The 18,484-nt window shown below is 57.9% G+C and overlaps 1 protein-coding gene across 1 annotated transcript in view; it reads right to left on the minus strand.

The window, feature by feature from the left end:
* NBEAL2 (neurobeachin like 2) overlaps positions 1-18,249 on the minus strand; it is a 29,607-nt gene extending 11,358 nt beyond the window's left edge. Inside the window, 24 exon segments of the mRNA XM_066549427.1 lie at positions 43-201; positions 323-467; positions 844-946; positions 1,020-1,179; positions 1,262-1,395; positions 1,809-1,980; positions 2,278-2,370; positions 2,481-2,563; positions 2,652-2,982; positions 3,064-3,183; positions 3,262-3,394; positions 3,484-4,055; positions 4,852-4,950; positions 5,071-5,154; positions 5,242-5,319; positions 6,023-6,129; positions 6,226-6,496; positions 7,542-7,627; positions 8,882-8,964; positions 9,042-9,370; positions 10,687-10,768; positions 12,086-12,232; positions 13,043-13,131; positions 18,196-18,249. Coding sequence (XP_066405524.1) covers positions 43-201; positions 323-467; positions 844-946; positions 1,020-1,179; positions 1,262-1,395; positions 1,809-1,980; positions 2,278-2,370; positions 2,481-2,563; positions 2,652-2,982; positions 3,064-3,183; positions 3,262-3,394; positions 3,484-4,055; positions 4,852-4,950; positions 5,071-5,154; positions 5,242-5,319; positions 6,023-6,129; positions 6,226-6,496; positions 7,542-7,627; positions 8,882-8,964; positions 9,042-9,370; positions 10,687-10,768; positions 12,086-12,232; positions 13,043-13,131; positions 18,196-18,249 — 3,714 coding nt within the window.
* Between the last annotated feature and the right edge of the window lie 235 nt (positions 18,250-18,484).

Here is an 18,484-nt window from a genome sequence, read left to right on the forward strand (position 1 = left end):
TGCTGGGGGCAGCAGGAGGTGGGCGTTGGGGACCTGCCCTACCTTGAAGACCCTTTCCCTCACTTCATCCGAGAACCTCTTCTGCACCAGCAGGGAGAAGAGCAGCTCCACGTGGCCTGGCTCGAAGAGGAAGGCGAAGAGCTGCTCCTGGGCTGGGGAGCCCTTCAGCAGGCTGTGGATCACCTCCAGCGCCCCACACACCTGCAGGACACCTAGATGGTTGTCCACTGCCCTCTGAGTGACCCACTGGGATCTCAATGGCTTCTCCCCAGCCCGTGATACGCTGAGGGGTTTGGGGACCACAGCGTGGCCGGTGACACACCTGCTGCTCATCCTGTGCCCCTGCCAGGTAGTTCAGCAGGCTCTGCATCTCCTCCCCGGAGAAGCTCCTGCAGAAGAAATCCTTCACCAGGCTGAAAAGGGATGTCTGCACCGTCCTGATGTCATCGGTGGCCGTGGTCTTCTCCCTGGAGGTGTTGATCAACAGACACGTGTGGGTATGTGTCCCTTGTCACCCACCACCCACTGCCAGCATCATCCCAAATCCAAACACAAAGCCCGAGGAGCTCCAGGGATCTCCTAGCCCTGGGAACATGTCCACCCCACACATTTGGGTCTGCTTGTTGCAGGAGCCCCACACTCTTGGTGGCTGCTGGGGGTGGATTTTGGAGCTGGGCACAGGCTCAGGGATGGCACATGTGTGGTCCTGCACCCACCACAATGCTCCCACTCTGGTAGGAAGGATATTACCCCCCAAAAATGGTGTTTAGCCAAACCACAGCTCCCAGGGGTGAAGCCCACCCTGCCAGCATTCCAGGATTCCAGCCCTGTGGGGCAGCTGACCCGTAGTAGGTCCGGATGGAGTCCAGGATGAACTGCACCCCGTACTTCTTGCGGATGCGCTGCTTGTGGTCCTTGACCACGCTGGCCAGGTACTGGATGTGACCTGCAGGGGGAAGGTGTCAGGATCTCATGGAGCCAGCGTGGGATGGACATTCCCAGGCGGTCCCTGCTCCCACCTAAGCGCACGGCAAAGTCGCTGTTGCTCCAGATGCGGAAATCAAAGAGCAGGTGTTGGTAGAGGAGGTGCAGCAGGAACCCGCTGCCCTCAGAAGCCACCTGCTCCATGAGGATCTGCGAGGCCACCAAGGTGCTCATGTCCAGCAGCGTGCCAGGGACCTGTCACGGGTGACAGGGGACATCTTCCAGCCCCTTGGGAACGGCAAGGGTGGTGGGATGGGGTTTTGGGAGCCTCCCAGACCTTGTGCAGCAGCGCTCCGATGATGGCCGGCCCGTGGCACTGCACCAGGCTCTCCTGGTTCACAGTGTGGTTCCGCAGGAAGTTCTTCACCAGCAGCAGGAAGGCGGCCACGCTGTTCCTCTCCAGCCTGCTCTCTGCAGGGCACCAGCACCTGTGAGCCCCAGGCCCACCCAAACCCCTGCCTGGAGATCCCACGCTGCTGTCTCTCCAAACTTTTCACCCTGTTCTGCTTTCCCCAGATTTAAGGAGATGGAAGTCTTTGCTGCTCTCAGCTTGGGAATGAGCAGCTGGATGTCGGGAGAAAGCACATTCCACCCATGCCAAATGTTCCTGGAGCCATCCTCACCTTCCCAGAACTGTTTGTTTGTGACTAACTGGGTCATAACAACATCCCAAGGGGTTCCTCCATTACCCTGTAACTCCTGGGGCCTCAGACAAGACCTCTCCTGCCCGTGGTGGACACTGGCCAGGCCCAGGAACCCCTCCATGGTCACCTCCAGCCACCCAAGCAGGACAGCTCCTGCTTCACATCCCCTGAACTCCTCACCTGAGGACTTTCCCAGCGGGATGAGCATGCCCTGGGCGTTCCTGGAGGACGTCAGCTCCGGCCCCACCAGGTCGTTGGTCTCCTGCTCATCCTCGGGCTCCTCTGTCTTGGACACCACTTGCTCGAGCAGGGGCAGGAGCACCCCCATCCCACCCACGCAGTTGACCACGTCCTGGGGGAGGGAGGGAGAGGCTTTGCTGGGTGGTGACAGCAGCATGGAGGAGGAGGAGGTCCATGGCACCTGGGGTGCCCAGAAGTCACCTGTTCCCCTGCACCACCCACAGTGCCCATCCTGGATAATGAGAACCCATGGGACAGATGGGGGTCATGGTGGACCCAGAACCACGGGCAGAGTCCTTGCAGGGTCCAGGGGACCTCTGGGGATCCTGCCCTGGGACTGTGCCCCAGGAGGGACCCCCTGCCTCCAGGCCATGGGCTGGACAGGTCACCCACCCTGTGCCCAGCCTACCTTGATGTCCCAGTTGACCACCTTGTGTCCCGTCAGCCTCCCGTCCAAGCTGTGGCTGGGGGAGAGGTCCAGGCAGATGTTGTTCCTACAGGCCTGGAAGAGAACACCGTGGGAGCATCCTCATGCTCCTGGACATGTCCTTGGTGGCACAGGGTCCACCAGTGTTGTTGCTGTCCCCAGGGGGGTGGGACACCTCTCCTCACCTGGGGGGTGTAGTACAGCAAGAGTTTACTGCTGAGCTCCACCAAGTCCCCTTCCAGTGTGAACGGGGATGTGACATTTGGTCCTGGAGGAGAGGGCTGGGGTGAGCTGGGACATGGTGGAGGAGACCCCGGTCACCTTGGGGACATCCTCCATGTCCCACCCTGACACACCTGCACAGAAGAGAGCCTTGACCTGGGCTTGCTGCAGAGCCTCACAGAAGATGGCCACGGAGCCCAGGTGACCCTCCAGCGAGGTGGGGCTGCCCCACTCCGTGTCCTGGCTTCCGGCTGCCGTGGTGGCCACCACCCCCTCCGTGGGCAGCTGGGTGGGGGTCCAAGAGTGGGGACCGAGGGTGGCAGGGACGGACTGGGAGCGTCCCAGCACAGGGTGCTGGGTGAAGACCAGCTCTGGCCCGTGGGGTGCCGGAGGGTGGCTGGCAGCGGTGGCGGCCGTCGTGGTGGTCCGGTGGCCCGCGGAGCCGATGCAGCAGGAGGTGAAGGACTGGGAGGGAGAAGGGATCACACTCAGCCCCCAGTGAGGCCATGCAGAAGGGTCTGGGTGGGTGCTGGGAGGATCCCCCACCTCGTGGAGGGAGGGGAAGCGGAGCTGTGCCGTTTTCCGCAGGTGTCCATCAGCGTAGATGCTGACGATGTTCTGGCCGAAGGGCCGGCGGCCGGCCACGTGGACGATGTCAACACAGTGCTGGGGGGGCAGAGAGGGACATCAGGGCATTGTGGTGTCCCTGGTGGGGACAGGGACAGGGATAGGGGTGATCCTCACCCAAGCAGAGTCGTTGAAGGCAAACTCGGGCAGTGCCACCGTCATGTAATCCTTCTTGGTGCACACGGCCACCACCAGCACGCCGCCCGCGGTGAAGAACGCCTCAAAGCCCGTCCCGCCCGCCGTGAAGAAGCTGGTGGAGAAAACCATGGAGAAAACCACGGTGGGGATGGTGCTGCTGCCCCTCCCCACCCTCACCTCACCCCCTCCAGCGAGCATCACCTGTAGAGCTGCCTCCTCTTCGGCCTCGCCGGTGGCTCCGGCTCCTCCTCGCTCAGGCACAGCCAGGCGTGGAAGGCGAAGGCGCCGCCGGGCCACTTCTGGATGGTGGGCACCATGATCCCGGCCATGCCGGGGCTCAGGTCGAAGCTCTGCAGTGCCCGGGGAGGCCCCTCGCCCCTGGCCATGCCAGACAGCGCCCGGATGACCGGAGCCACGTAGGGATGAGGCCCCCGGCCCGGCTCGCGCCGCAGCAGCCGCAGGAGCTGCCGCAGCTCCCCAGGCCGGATGGAGAGGCTGCCCAAGGAGCGCAGCAGCTCCAGCAGGTTTTGGGAGCAGGCGCTGGGAAGAGCTGGCTCGGTGGCCAAGGCAGCCAGCAGGGAGCCCACCATGCCTGCCTTGACGCAGGTGAGGCGGCTGGGCAGGGAGGCCTCGCAGAGGCGCCGCAGCCACGCCGACAGGAACAGCTGGAGATCCCGGCACTCCAGCACCGGCAGCCAGGCCAGCAGGATCAGCAGGGGCTGCTCGTTGCAGATGGGACGCACTGGGAAGGAACTGTGGTCACCCTCCACTGCCTGCAGGGACACGAGAGGGGGTTGGTGCAGCTCCAGTGCTTGGAGAGGAATGGATCCATCCCAGGCAGAGACCTTGTGTAGGCCCTTGTGCATCCAGAATGTTGGAGACTCCCATGCAGCCAGAGTTTGGAGACCCCAGACATCAAGGGGTCTCATGGGTCAAAGACCTTGGAGACCCCCGTGCATCAAGTATGTCAGAGACCTTTATGCATCAATCCTTTTGGAGATCCTGTGCATGAAGAATCCTGGAGACTCCATGCATCAAGAATCTTAGGTACCTCCATGCATCAAGGATCTTGGAGATCCTCATGGATTAAGGGTCTTGGAGACTCCCATGCATTAATATTTTTGGAGATACTGTGCATCCAGAATTTTGGGGACTCCAAGCATCTTGGAGACCTCCATGTATCAAGGATCTTGGAGGCCCTCATGCACCAAGCATTCTGAAGATTCTTGTGCATCCAGAATCTCGGAGCATTAAGAATCTCTGTGCATGGAGTGTCTTGGAGGCCTCCACGAATCAAGGATCTCAGAGACTCTCATGCATGAAGCACCTTGGAGACCCTCCTGTGTCCAGCAGTACCAGAGTGAGCAGTTCCACATCCAAAAGGGCTCAAAACTCCCAAACCCAAGCACAACTCCGAGTGAAAGATGGACCCAGGACCCGTTGGGAGGAAGCTGCTGAGAAACCAGCAGAGTGGAGAGGATGGGGGGGCTCAGAATGGGGGGCTGAGATCCACAGGAACCCCCAGTGCTGAGAGCTTTGCCCAGAGTCAGGAAAAGTGGGAATGCTCACCATGTTGAGGAGCTCCTGGAGCAGATGCTGGGTGGGCTGGCCCTGGCTCCTCAACACCTCGTAGAGGTGGGCGTAACCGATGCGCTCCTTGAACACCTCCTGGAGGCACAGGGACAGTGTGAGCTGTCACCTCGGGCTGAGCCACCTCAACCCGGGTGAAAATACCCAAATCCCTCTGGTTTTAGGGTGTCCTCCTCAGGGGAGGCCCCCCCTGCCCACCTTGGCTGAGGGCGAGTTGCTCATGATGGCCGTGAGCACCCTGAGGGCGTGGACAGCGATGGCGTCGGAGCTGCTGGCACTGACCTACAGGGACACGAGAATGGAGGAGCTGCTGGGACGTGGGAATGAGGGGACACAGCCCACCAGGGGTGGTGCCTGGGTCATGGGTACCTGCTGGAGTCCATCCCCGTTCCGCGTGGGAACCTCCTCCCGGGCTTCACCCGCCTCCCGCGAGCTGCCGAGGTAGAGCTGTGGGACACGGGTGGGCATGGGACACTGGGAGGGGTTCTGCAGGGTCCCCACCCCAGGGATGTGTCCCAGGATTGTTCAGAGCCAGGAATGGTGAGGATGGAGATGGAGGTGCACAATCCTGGTGTCCCCAAAAGGGACACATCACCCTGTCCCATGGTCATTTAGAATTGGGAAGGGTAAGGATGGAGATGAAGGTGCCCAACCCTGATGTCACCAAATGACTGTCCCAGGGTCATTTAAAGAGGAAATGGTGAACAAGGGAGGGAGGAAGAGAAGGGGGGAAGGGAGGAAAGGAGGAAGGAAGGAAGGAAGGAAGGAAGGAAGGAAGGAAGGAAGGAAGGAAGGAAGGAAGGAAGGAAGGAAGGAAGGAAGGAAGGAAGGAAGGAAGGAAGGAAGGGAGGGAGGGAGGGAGGGAGGGAGGGAGGGAGGGAGGGAGGGAGGGAGGGAGGGAGGGAGGGAGGGAGGGAGGGAGGGAGGGAGGGAGGGAGAGGGTGAGGATGGAGATGAATGTGTCCAAAATTGGTGCCACTCTATCCCAGGTTTGTTTAGTTAGCATCAGGAAGGTGATAAGGATGGAAATGAGGATAGGGATGACGATGGAGATGAGGATGGGGATGAGAATGGAGGATGGACATGAGGATGGAGGAGGGAGATGAGGAACAGGGGACAGGGATGAGGACATGGAGGTGCCACCCCCTACCTTGCTGTTCTGGAGCAGGCGGATGATGTGCTCGAAGCAGTTGTTGCTGAGGAACACGGCCTGGAGCACCGGCCGGTCCTGGCAGCTCAGCATGGCCGGGATGGCATCTACAGACAGACAGACAGACAGACAGCCAGCCAGCCTGGCTCAGCCCCATCCCATCCCACCCCACATCCCCAAACCCCACCCTGCTCCCAACCTACCCAGCATGAGCACCCGCAGGGCGATGAGGCCGCCGCCGGCCGCCCCGGGCAGGTGGGAGTTGAGCACCCTGAAGAATCCGTCCAGGAGGCTCCGCAGGGACACGGGGCCGGCGCCGGGGCTGGAGCCGTGCAGGACGTGCACCGCGGCCACCACGGAGCGCAGCGTCACCTCCAGCAGCGCGGGGGACAGGGCGGCGCCGCTGCCACCCCGCTGCAGCACCCCCAGCAGCACCTCCAGAGCCGCGGGCGTGATGGCCTCGAGCGCGTTGGGCTGCGGGGTCGGGAACAGGCGGGAATTCCGTCACCCATGGGACTGAGCCCTGCACTGATCCCGGTGTTTATTGACCCCGGGACCTCCAGCGCTGCAGATTTTACCCTGGGGGTGTGAATTGCCTTAAAGCCAATTTTGGAATTATTGACTGAATTGATTTATGGTTGCTGCGGAAGTTAAAACTGATTTTGGGTCCAAATTATTAATCCAAGGATTTTCCAGCTTCCAGCCCAGAGGTGAACTGGAGGTGAAGCAGCAGCTTCAGCTTAAAAGCTCCCCATAACTTAATTATTTAATTAATTTTAATATTTTAATGTAATAGTCCAAGAAAATATTTTAATTCAGTAATTTAATTATTATATTTAACTATTTCATACTTAAGTTTAAATGAAGTTTAAGTATTATAAAGTTTTAAATATATTTAAATATAAAGTTTTAAATTTATTTAAGTTTAAAAATGCCTCATTCAGTACTTTAACTATTCAATAATTTAATTATTTAAATTAATTATTGACATATTTTGCTTTGTTATTTACTTTATTTCATTAATTTTATTATTTAATTTACTTATTTAGTTTTATTTTATTATTTTATTTGTGCTATTTCATTCTTAAATTCCTAATTTAATAAGTATTTAAAATAATTTTATTTAATTCTTAATTATTTTGTCTTGTATTATTATTTTGCTTTATTTTATTTTATTATTTATTTTAATACTTTAATTTTATTTAATTTTTAATTATTTTGTCTTGTTTTATTATTTTGTTTTATTTTATTTTATTTATTGTAATACTTCAATTTAGTTCTTCAATTTAATTACTTAATTTAACATTTCTGAAATCTGAATCTTTAATTTCTGAATCTTTAATTCAAGTCTTCAATTTAATTACTTAATTTAACATTTCTGAGCTGATCCCACCAAATTCAAGGCTGGAATATTAAACAGGATTTTAAAAAGCTTTGGAAAATTCAGTGGTTTAATTCCAGCCTTGGAATGAACAAAACTTTGGGGCTTATCCCTGGAATGAGGAGCTCCCAAGGGTACCTTGGATCCGGAGAGGATGGCTCCAAAAAGATGGATAATCCGGAGCTGGATTGTTTCTGGGAGCTGCTTCCCGCCTTGGAAGCTCTCTGTGAGGATGAGGAGGGAAAGATTTCATCACAGGAGCAAACAGCAAAACAAAAAAAACCCCAAAACCAAACAGAAAAAGGCCCTTTTCTAGCTAAAAATAGGGAAAAATAATTTTTCCACCCCCAAAAATAGGGAAAAAATCCCTTTCCTACCCAAATCCACCCCATGGGGGTGCTGGACCCTGCTGGTGATGGAGAGGATGAGGATGCCCCAGGTTTTCCAGCTCTGGTTGTGCCAGGAACGGGGTTTTGGCCCCAAAAAAGGGGATTTCTGCCAAACTCGTGTTCAGCTGGGGGTTTATGTGGCGGAGTTCTAGGGGATTTTTGCCATGGTGCTGCCTCTAAAAGGGGATTTTTGGGGCTTCCCTGATAAAAATCCCCCTTTGTGTTGATTTTTGCGGGTTCTGCAGGTGGTGCTGGGCTTAATTCCTGCTCTGGGATCCTGTTCCTCTTCCCAGGGCACGGGAGCAGGTACAGGATCCTAAATTTCTGGGGCAGGCATAGGATAAGCTGGAACAGCATCCTATAATAATCCTGAGATAGGTATAGGATAACCTGGAGCAGGTGTGGGATCCCATATCTGTGGGATAAGCACAGGATAACCTGGAGCAGGTGTGGGATCCCATATCTGTGGGATAAGGACAGGATAACCTGGAGCAGGTGTGGGATCCCATATCTGTGGGATAAGGACAGGATAACCTGGAGCAGGTGTGGGATCCCATATCTGTGGGATAAGCACAGGATAACCTGGAGCAGGTGTGGGATCCCATATCTGTGGGATAAGCACAGGATAACCTGGAGCAGGTGTGGGATCCCATATCTGTGGGATAAGCACAGGATAACCTGGAGTAGGTGTGGGATCCCATATCTGTGGGATAAGCACAGGATAACCTGGAGCAGGGGTGGGATCCCATATCTGTGGGACAATACAGGATAACCTGGAGCAGGTGTGGGATCCCATATCTGTGGGATAAGCACAGGATAACCTGGAGCAGGGGTGGGATCCCATATCTGTGGGATAAGCACAGGATAACCTGGAGCAGGTGTGGGATCCCATATCTGTGGGATAAGCACAGGATAACCTGGAGCAGATAAAGGATCCTTTAAGGTCCTTGGATCAATACCTGCCCCTGGATACAACATCCCTCCACAGATCCTATAAATATTCCCTGATCCCAACCCCCCCATCCCTGGACGCTGTCCCCACTTAGGGATCCCACACCAACCTTCCCCTTTCCCAAATCCCACTTTTACCTTGGAAAAAGGCACCGAACTCGGGGGGCAGCGGGGCGGGGGCGAACTTGTATTTGCTCTTCTCCTTGGCACTGATGGATTCCCTGGAAAGAGAGGGGTGAGGGGGGGATCCAGGACGGGGGAGGGATTTTGGGATGCGGTGGGGGGAGGGGTCCCTCACCCGCTCAGCTGCCGCCGCCAGGTCTGGTAGGGGTCGAGGAAGCACTCGCAGAGGTGCAGGGCATGGAGCATCCCGTTCTCCAGCTGTGCCCGGCTCTCCAGCTGTGTCCCATTTTCCGGCCGTGTCCCCTTCTCCAGCTGTGTCCCCTTTTCCAGCTGTGCCCCATTTCCCGGGCTCTCCAGCTGTGTCCCATTTTCCGGCTGTGTCCCCTTTTCCAGCTGTGCCCCATTTTCCAGCTGTGCCCCATTTTCCGGCCGTGTCCCCTTCTCCAGCTGTGCCCCATTTTCCAGCTGTGCCTGGCTCCGCTCGTCCCCCGGGATGCTCCGCAGCTGCCGGGAAAGCCGAGCTTTAATCCCTGACACACTCCAAAAATGGGATGCAGTTTTTTTTTTGGGGGGGAAACTCCACTTTGTAGGGAGAATGGGATCATCAATCAATCAATCAATCAATCAATCAACCAATCTACCAATCAGAGCCCAGAGCAGCACAAGCTGAGATGCACTGACCAATCAGCAACCAGTAACACAACCTGTAGGGCTGATGACCAATCAGAATCCAGAGCTGCAATGACCAATCAGCACCTGGCTCTGCAAAGCTCTTGGCCAATCAGCACCAGAGTAGCACAAGCTGTGGACCCATGAACCAATCAAATTACAGAGCAACACAACCTGTACAGCTCTCGACCAATCAACATTGAGTCACACACGCTGTGGACTCACAGACCAATCAGCATCCAGAATCACAGAACCTAGAGATGCTGGCCAATCAAATCTCAGAGCAGCACAATCTGCAGAGCTCTCAACCAATCAGCATCCAGAATCATACAATCCATCGTCTTGCTGACCAATCAGATCCAAGAGTAGCACATCCTGTGGATTCCCTGACCAATCAGCATCCAGAATCACACAACCTATAGAGACACTGGCCAATCAGACCTCAGTCACACAGCCTGTGTACTCACTGACCAATCAAATCCCAGCACAGCACAACCTGTAGAGCTCCTGACCAATCAGAGCCCAGACTCACATAATGTGTGGATTCAGTGACCAATCAGTGCTGAGCCCCTTCCCAGCCAATCACGCCCTGCCCATTCCCATTCCCAGTCCTGTTCCCACTCCCATGATTGTTCCTGTTCCTGTTCCCATTCCTGTCCCCATTCCCATTGCCATTCCCATTCCCCTTCCCACTCCGTGTTCCCATTCCTGTGCCCATTCCCACTCCCGTTACCATGACTATTCCCATTCCCATTTCCCTTCCCACTCCCTTTCCCATTCCTGCGCCCTTTCCCATTCCTGCGCCCATTCCCGTTCCTGCTCCCATTCCCGTTCCTGCTCCCATTCCCGTTCCCGCTCCCATTCCCGCTCCTGCTCCCTCTGCCACTCCCACTCCTGTTCCTGTTCCCACTCCCATTCCCGTTCCCCCTCCCCATTCCTGTTCCCACTCCCATTTCCATCTCCGTTCCCACTCCCATTCCCATTCTCACCCCCACTCCCATTCCCCCTCTCGTTCCCTCTCCTGTTCTCACTCCCACTCTCGTTCCCATTCCCGTTCCCCCTCCTGCTCTCATTCCCGCTCGCGTTCCCGTTCCCGCTTCCATTCCCATTCCCGTTCCCGCTCCCGTTCCCATTCCCGCTCCCTTTCCCACCTGGCTCCCGCAGAGCCGCAGCAACCGCAGGACGTGCGGGAGGCAGCCGGGGCTCCTGTCGGGTTGGATGTTCTCCAGGTTCCTGGAACGGAAAACATCGGGAATTCACCCGCACGGCTGGGGGAGGAAATTTGGGAAGGAGAACAGGAAAATTTGGCGGGGAACAAAGTGTTTGGGGCAGGAAAAATGCCATAAAAATTTCTTATATTTTACACAATTTTTATTATATTACATTGTGTTATTAATTTTTGTTGTTAGAGATGTGATGCAATTTGGGGGGAATGATGGAATTTTGGGGAGAAGAATTTGGGTTTCCTATTTGTATATTTTTACTATATTACATTATTTTATTTATTATTATATCCACGATTACTGTTAAATATATTAACTATTAATAATATTGATTATTTTCAAAAAATTTTCTTAGAGATATAGTGCATTTTAGGGAGGATACTCCACTGGGAGGGAATGATGGAATTTTGGGGGGAATGGTGGTTTTAAATTATCATATTTTTATTTATATTACATTATTAGATAATATTATTATTAATAATCACGATTTTCTAATTATTATTTTTAGAGATGTGATGCACTTTTGGAGAGGCACTACATTGGAGGAATGACAATTTTGAGGGGCAATAACGTTATTTCTTAATTACTATATTTAAAAAATATTCTGTTATTTTGCATTATTATTATTAATAATGCAAACTATTTTATATTAATAATTATTATTTAAATATAAAAATATAAAATACATATATTATATTAAAATATTTATCTTTTATATAAAATATTTATATTTTATATCAATTATTAAGTTGTTATTATTATTATATATTTTAAATATTTTGTTATTTTGCATTATTATAGTTACGGCTAGTATTATTACTACAATTATTATTATTATTATTACTATTAATATTACTACTATTAAAAATAATATTATTTTCACTGCTACTAATTTATTATTATTATTGTTATAATTATAATATATTTATTTATATAATAATAGTTATATAATTCTATAAATAATATTATTCATATAACAATATTTATATAATATATATATAAATATATATTTTTATACTACTACTACTACTACTACTTCTTCTTCTTCTTCTTCTTAATATATTTTGAAAATTTTGTAAAATTTTTAATGCACTTTAGAGGGGATGTTGTGATTTGGGGGGATCCCAGATTTCACAGTGGGGTGACTCCCCTCAGGGAGGAATTCTATGGGATTTTTTTTGGGGTGGGGGCCGCACTCCCCCAAAGCCACCCTGGGACAAACCAGGACCTGGGGGGGGTACATGGGACCCCCATCCCTGGGGCTGCTCCGTGCTGGGAACCCGGGACCAGGAGGAAGGGGGGGCCAGAAGGATTTGGGGTCACCCACCTGCAGATGATGATGAAGAACTTGAGCAGCAGCAGGGCCTGGCCCAGCCCCTGTGTCCCCAGGGCCACGCAGTGTCCCAGCCTCTGGCTCAGCACCTGCAGCACCTCCCGCGGCAGCGCCGGGATCTCGGAGCCCGGCTCCTCGGGCCTGGGCGGCATCGGGGCGCAGGATGTCACCCCGCTGTCCCCAGGGCCCCCGCCCGCCCGAGGCACCGGATGGCTCCGACCGCGGCGGGCGGATGAGGCACCACAACACCCACAGCGGCGGGGCTGGGGCCCCACACGGGGTTTGGGGACACCCGAGCGCTTTGGGGGGCACTCAGCAGTGCTGGGGTTGCTCTGAGGTCCGGGCGTCACCTACAGGGGTCACTCAGGAGTGTTGGGATTATCCAGGGGTGCTGGGGACCACTCAGAGGGGTCACTCCGGGAAGTTGAGGGTCACCTGCAGGGGTCACTCGGGGGTGCTGGGGTCACCTACAGAGGTCACTTGGGGGTGCGGGGGTCACCTACAGGGGTCACTCAGGGGTGTTGGGGGGCACTCTGAGGTGCGGGGGTCACCTACAGGGGTCACTCAGGAGTGTTGGGATTATCCAGGGGTGCTGGGGACCACTCAGAGGGGTCACTCGGGGTGTTGGGATCAGCCAGGGGTACTGGGGGTCATCCAGTGTGGTCACTCAGGGGTGTTGGAGGTCATTCAGGGGTGCTGGGGTCACCCAGGGGGTGTTGGAGGCCACCCAGGATTGCTGGGGGTCACTCAGAGGGGTCATCCATGGATGAGGGGTCACTCCAGCGTGTTTGAGGCCACTCAGGGCTGTTTGGGGTCACGCAGGGCTCTTTGGGTCACTCAGGGCTGTTTGGGGTCACTCAAGGGTGTTTGGGGTCACTCAGGGCTGTTTGAGATCACTCAGGGCTGTTTGAGGTCACTCAGGGGGGTCACTGCAGGGTTTTGGGGTCCCACCTGCGGGGCTCCAGCGAGGGCAGGGCGATGACCCTCTCGAAGCTGGTGACGAAGGCCTCCAGCCACTGCTGCAGGTAGGACAGGTCCTTCTGCAAGGGAGGGCGGGGCTGGGGCCGGCAGCCAATCACAGCCTTCCGTGGCCCCCACCCGCAGGGATTGGCCAATCACAGTTAGAGAAACCAGCCCTGCCCACTCAGGTGTGTGACACACCCCTGGGAGCCTCTGACCAATCAGAACCCAGAACTGCACAACCTGTAAAGCCTCTGACCAACCAGAGCCCAGCACAGCCACCTGCGGGCTCGCTGACCAATCAGCAGTCAGAGGCACAAAACCTGTGGAGGTGCTGAGCCAATCAGAGCCCAGCACAGCACAACCTGTGGAACTCACGGGCCAATCAGCTCGCAGAGCACCTGTCCCTGCAGCCAATCAGGGCACAGCGGGCCCTGCCCGGCCCAGCTGGGGTTGTGCAATGGGGACAGCAGTGACAGTGGGGACAGAGGGGACAGTGGGGGGACAGTGGGGGGACAGTGGGGGGACAGCAGTGACAGTGGGGACAGCAGTGACAGTGGGGGGACAGTGGGGGGCAGTGGGGGGCAGTGGGGGGCAGCGGGGGGCAGCGGGGACAGCGGGGATTCACCCAGGCTGGGCACCCTGAGGTGCCACCTCCAGGTGTCCCATGTTCCTGAGCACCTCATGGGGCACCTCGGGTCACCCCCAGTCCCTGAGCACCCCAGTGTGGCACCTTTGGGGTGCCCTATGTACTCAGCACCCCACTGCTGCTCCTTGGGGTCACCCCCTTCCCTGAGCACCCCAATAGGGCACCTTGGGGTCACACAGAGCCCTGAGCACCCCAGGGTGGCCCTTTTAGGGTCACCCCCATCGCTGAGCACCCCGTGCCGCCCTTTGGGGTCACTCACAGCCCTGGGCGCCCCAATGCATCAATGTGGGGTCACCCACGTTCCCTGTGCACCCCACTGCGGCACCCTGGGCACCCCCAGGCCCCAGTGCAGCACCCTGGGGTCACCCCAATCCCTGAGCACCCCGAGTCCCCCATACCTGGGGTGTCCCCCCATTCCCACGGGGACCGTCCCCCCTTTTCCGGGATCCCGCAGGCACCGCCACAGCGGGGCGGGGGACCCCAAAACCCGCCTCCCCCGCGCTTCCCGCTCCACCCCGAGCGTCCCTCGGGACGAGCCGGGGGTGTCCCCATGTCCCCAGAGCCGGTACCTGTCCCTGGGGGTGGCCGTGGCCCTCCATGGCCCCGCAGCCGTGGGAGCGGCGCCGGCGCAGCGGGGCCGGAACGGGCTGCGGGGAGGGGGTGCTTAGGGGGGCCCCCCCTTTTTGTCACCGCTGTCGCTTGTGCAAAGCCACCAAAGAAAAAGCCCCAGAGCTCTCAGGAAATGCCAAGTCACCCGCGGCTCCAACGGCGCTTCCTGCCCTGCTGCCGGCCCGGGGACACCGGCCCCGCTTGGGGACACCGGCCCCGCTTGGGGACACCGCGGTGCCACCGCCGCCCCCGTCCCTGCGCCCCCCCGGCGGCTCCGGGATGTCCCCGAGCCCGCGGCGGTGGCAGCACGAGGAGCTGCGTGGGTTCATCCCGGAATTCCCTGCAAATCCAACCCCAAATCCTGCCCCAGCGCTGAGTTTGCCCCGGAATTCCCGGGGCTCCCACCGGGAGTTGCAGCCCGGAATTCCCGGTGGGATCTCCCGGAGCCGCTGTCCCGGAATTCCCGGTGCGCCCACCTGGAGCTGCTGTTCCAAAACTCCCGGGGCGCCCACGCGGAGCTGCATCCCGAACCCGAATTCCCGCTGCGCCCACCGGAGCGGCGGCGCCGCGTTCCCGGTGTGCCCTCCCGAGGCCGCGGTCCCTCCCGGTGGCGGTGGCGGTGCCACCCCACGGAGCTGTCGCAGCCGGTTCCCGGCTGGCAGAGCCGGTTCGGCCGCTTCGGGGCTCGGCCGGCGCGGAGCCGCCTGGGAGCGCCGGGAATCCGAGCCGGGAATCCGAACCGGGAATCCGAAGCGGAATCCAAATCAGGAATGCCCAACCGGAATCCGAACCGGGAATGCCGAACCGGGAATGCCCAGCCGGGAATGCTGAACCGGGAATTCCAGACCGGGAATGTCCAACTGGGAATGCTCAGACCGGGATGCCCAGACCGGGAATGTCGAACTGGGAATGCCCAACCTGAATGCGGAATCGGGAATCCGAACCGGGAATGTCCAGCCCGGAATGCCCAGCCCGGAATCCAAACCGGGAATTCCCAGACCGAGAATGTCGAACCGAGAATCTGAACTGGGAATGCCAGACCGGGAATGCCCAACCGAGAATCTGAACCGGGAATGCCCAGCTGGGAATGTCGGACTGGGAATGCCCAGACCGGGAATCCGAACCGGGAATGCCCAGCCTGGAATCCGAACCGGGAATCTGAACTGGGAATCTGAACCGGGAATGCTGAACCGGGAATGCCCAGCCTGGAATCCGAACCGGGAATCTGAACCGGGAATGCTGACCCGGGAATGCCCAGCCTGGAATCCGAACCAGGAATCTGAACCGGGAATGCTGAACCGGGAATGCCCAGCCGGCAATGCAGCCCCTCTGCTGGGAGCCCCCAAAAAGCGACAATGACAAAGGCGCAGGGATGTCACCCCTGCACTGATCGCCACTGGTGACACCGCTGGGGTCACGCTCCCGCCCCCCTCGGACGGCTGGGACAGCACGGCCACCCCTGGGGACAGCCCTGTCCTTGTCCCCTGTCCCTGCCAGGCCGGGGACAGCGGCTCTGTCCTGGTTTGAAGCCACCGCAGGCACCGCGGCCATGCCCGGGCCACCGGCTGGGGGGCGGCGACAGGGACACGGCCATCGAGTGACACTGCCATCGAGTGACACTGCCATCGAGGGGGACAGGGACACGGCCATCGAGTGACACTGCCATCGAGTGACACTGCCATCGAGGGGGACAGGGACACGGCCATCGAGTGACACTGCCATCGAGTGACACTGCCATCGAGGGGACAGGGACAGTGCCATCGAGTGACACTGCAATCAAGGGGACACCACCATCGAGGGTGACAGGGACACTGCCATGGAGGGGACACTGCCATCGAGTGATACTGCCATGGAGGGGACACTGCCATCACTGGGCCATGTCCCCCCAGCCTTGTCCTCGCCAGGGCCTTGGGGACATGGCTGTGGCAAAGGCCACAGGGTTTTGCTGTCACCTGGCTGGGGAGGTGACGCCGGGGTCTGGCCCTGTCCCTGGTGCCTCAGAGGTGGCACAGCCACCCCGCTGGTGTGGCACAGTGAGCGGGACACCCCGACAAGTGGCACCTGTCCCCACACAACCGTGGGTGACACCTGTCCCCTGTGAGTGCCCTGGCAGCACGATGGGTCCCTGCAGGGCCATCAGACCCTGGTGGCACCACACGTGTCCCCATGGACAGTGTGACACACGTCCCCTGCCACCACACACCCCCTGATGGATGGCACCTGTCCTCATCCATGTCCCCTCTGTGACCACGGGCACCTGGCAGAGTGGCACCTGTCCCCACACAGCCACAGACAGCTGCACCAAGTGACACCTGTGCCACCAAGTGACACCTGTGCCCCTGACACACCTCAGCAATGGCACCTGTCCCCACCCAGCCACGGCCACCTCGATGGTGTGGCACCTGTCCCCACATGGTCACCCTGACATTGTGGCACCTGTCCCCAGAACACCACAGACACCTCAGTGGTGTGGCACCTGTCCCTGTCCAACCACAGTCACCTCAGTTACCCCATGGCACTATGGTCACCCTGGCAAGGTGGCACCTGTCCCCAGAGCATCATGGCCACCCTGACAATGTGGCACTTGTCCCTGCACAACCACGGTCACCTCAGTGTCCCCACGGGACCACAGCCACTCTGACAATGTGGCACTTGTCCCTGCACAACCACAGACACCTCAGTGGGGTGGCACCTGTCCCCACACAGCCACAGCCCTATGGCACCTGTCCCTGTCCAACCACGGTCACCTCAGTGACCCCACGGCACCACGGCCACCCTGACAATGTGGCACCTGTCCCCACATGGCCACGGTCACCTCAGTGCTGTGGCACCTGTCCCCACACAGCCACCCCGCTGCAATGGCACCTGTCCCCACAGCACTACGGCCACCCTGACAATGTGGCACCTGTCCCCATGGCCACCCTGACAAGGTGGTATCTGTCCCCACACAGCCCCCCGGATGCAGTGGCACTGTCCCCATGTCACGCCCCCATATCCCAGCACATGGCCCTGTCCCCCCAAGGCGGGGTGGCCCTGTTTTGGGGTGCAGAGGAGGCTCCCAGTGACACTGCAGGGCCAGCTGAGGTGACAGGCCCCAGGGATGTCCCCAGCCCGGGCCACAGCGGGGTTTGGAGGAGCAGTTTCACCCCCAAACCCACCTGGGGGTGACACGGAGGGGGGGTGGTGACACTCGGGTGCCACCTCCCCTGCAGGACCCGCCCCCACCCGGGGTAATTAAGGACAAAACGACGCACGAGCGACTTTTAGGGGGTAGCGCGGGGGGGTCCCCACGCAGCGACCCCCTTGGGGACATCCCCAGCACCGGCACAGGGTCCCCAACCCCGCTCCCCGCCCCCGGCCGAGCCCGCTGTCCCCACCCTGTCGCCGCTCCAATGTCACCGCGCACCTGTCGCCGGGCGGTGGCGCCGGCAGCGGGGGGGACACGGGGACCCCAAAAATCCTCCCGGGGTGACCCCAAACCGCCCCGGGGAGGGCTGGGAGGGGCGGGGGGACCCCAAATTCACCCGGGGAAGGGCGGAGCGGGCCGGGCGGGGGGGTCCCCGCGGGATGCGCTGTCCCCAGGGAGGGGACACGGGGGGCTGGGTGGCCTTGGGGACACCAAGGCGCGGGTGAGACAACGGCGGGTGCGGGGGGGACGCGGTGACAAACGGGGGGTGGCGCGGACACAACGGGGGGGGGGTGCGGGGTGTGACAGCGCAGGGGGGGATGCGACAAAGGGGGACAGCAGGGGATGGAGACAGGGAAACGGGGGGGGTTGGAAACGGGGGGGGTTGGGAAGCCCGCGGGGGTGGGGGGTCCCCGGTGGCGGTGCCCGGTGCCCGGTGGCGGTGCCCGGTGGCCATGCCCGGGGCCGTGCCCGGCTCACCTTGGCGAAGTAGAGCATCCAGAGCTCGCAGAGGCGCTCCCGGGAAGAAGCCATGCCCGGGGCCGGCCCGGCTGGGAACGAGCGGCGGCTCCGCCCCCCGGACCCCCCCTCCCGGTACCTCCCCCAGGTGTGGGGGGCGGGGACTCCCCCTCCCTCCCCTCCCCTCCACCTGCCGGGGCCGCTCTCCGCTTCCCCTCCCTATTCCCGCATCCCCGCGCTCATCAATGGGGGGAGGAAGGCAAAGCCCCACCCCACCCCAAATAATTAACCCTAATTAGTGCAGCTGAGC

This window comes from Molothrus aeneus, chromosome 1 (genome assembly GCF_037042795.1).
Source record: "Molothrus aeneus isolate 106 chromosome 1, BPBGC_Maene_1.0, whole genome shotgun sequence".
NCBI lineage: Eukaryota > Metazoa > Chordata > Aves > Passeriformes > Icteridae > Molothrus > Molothrus aeneus.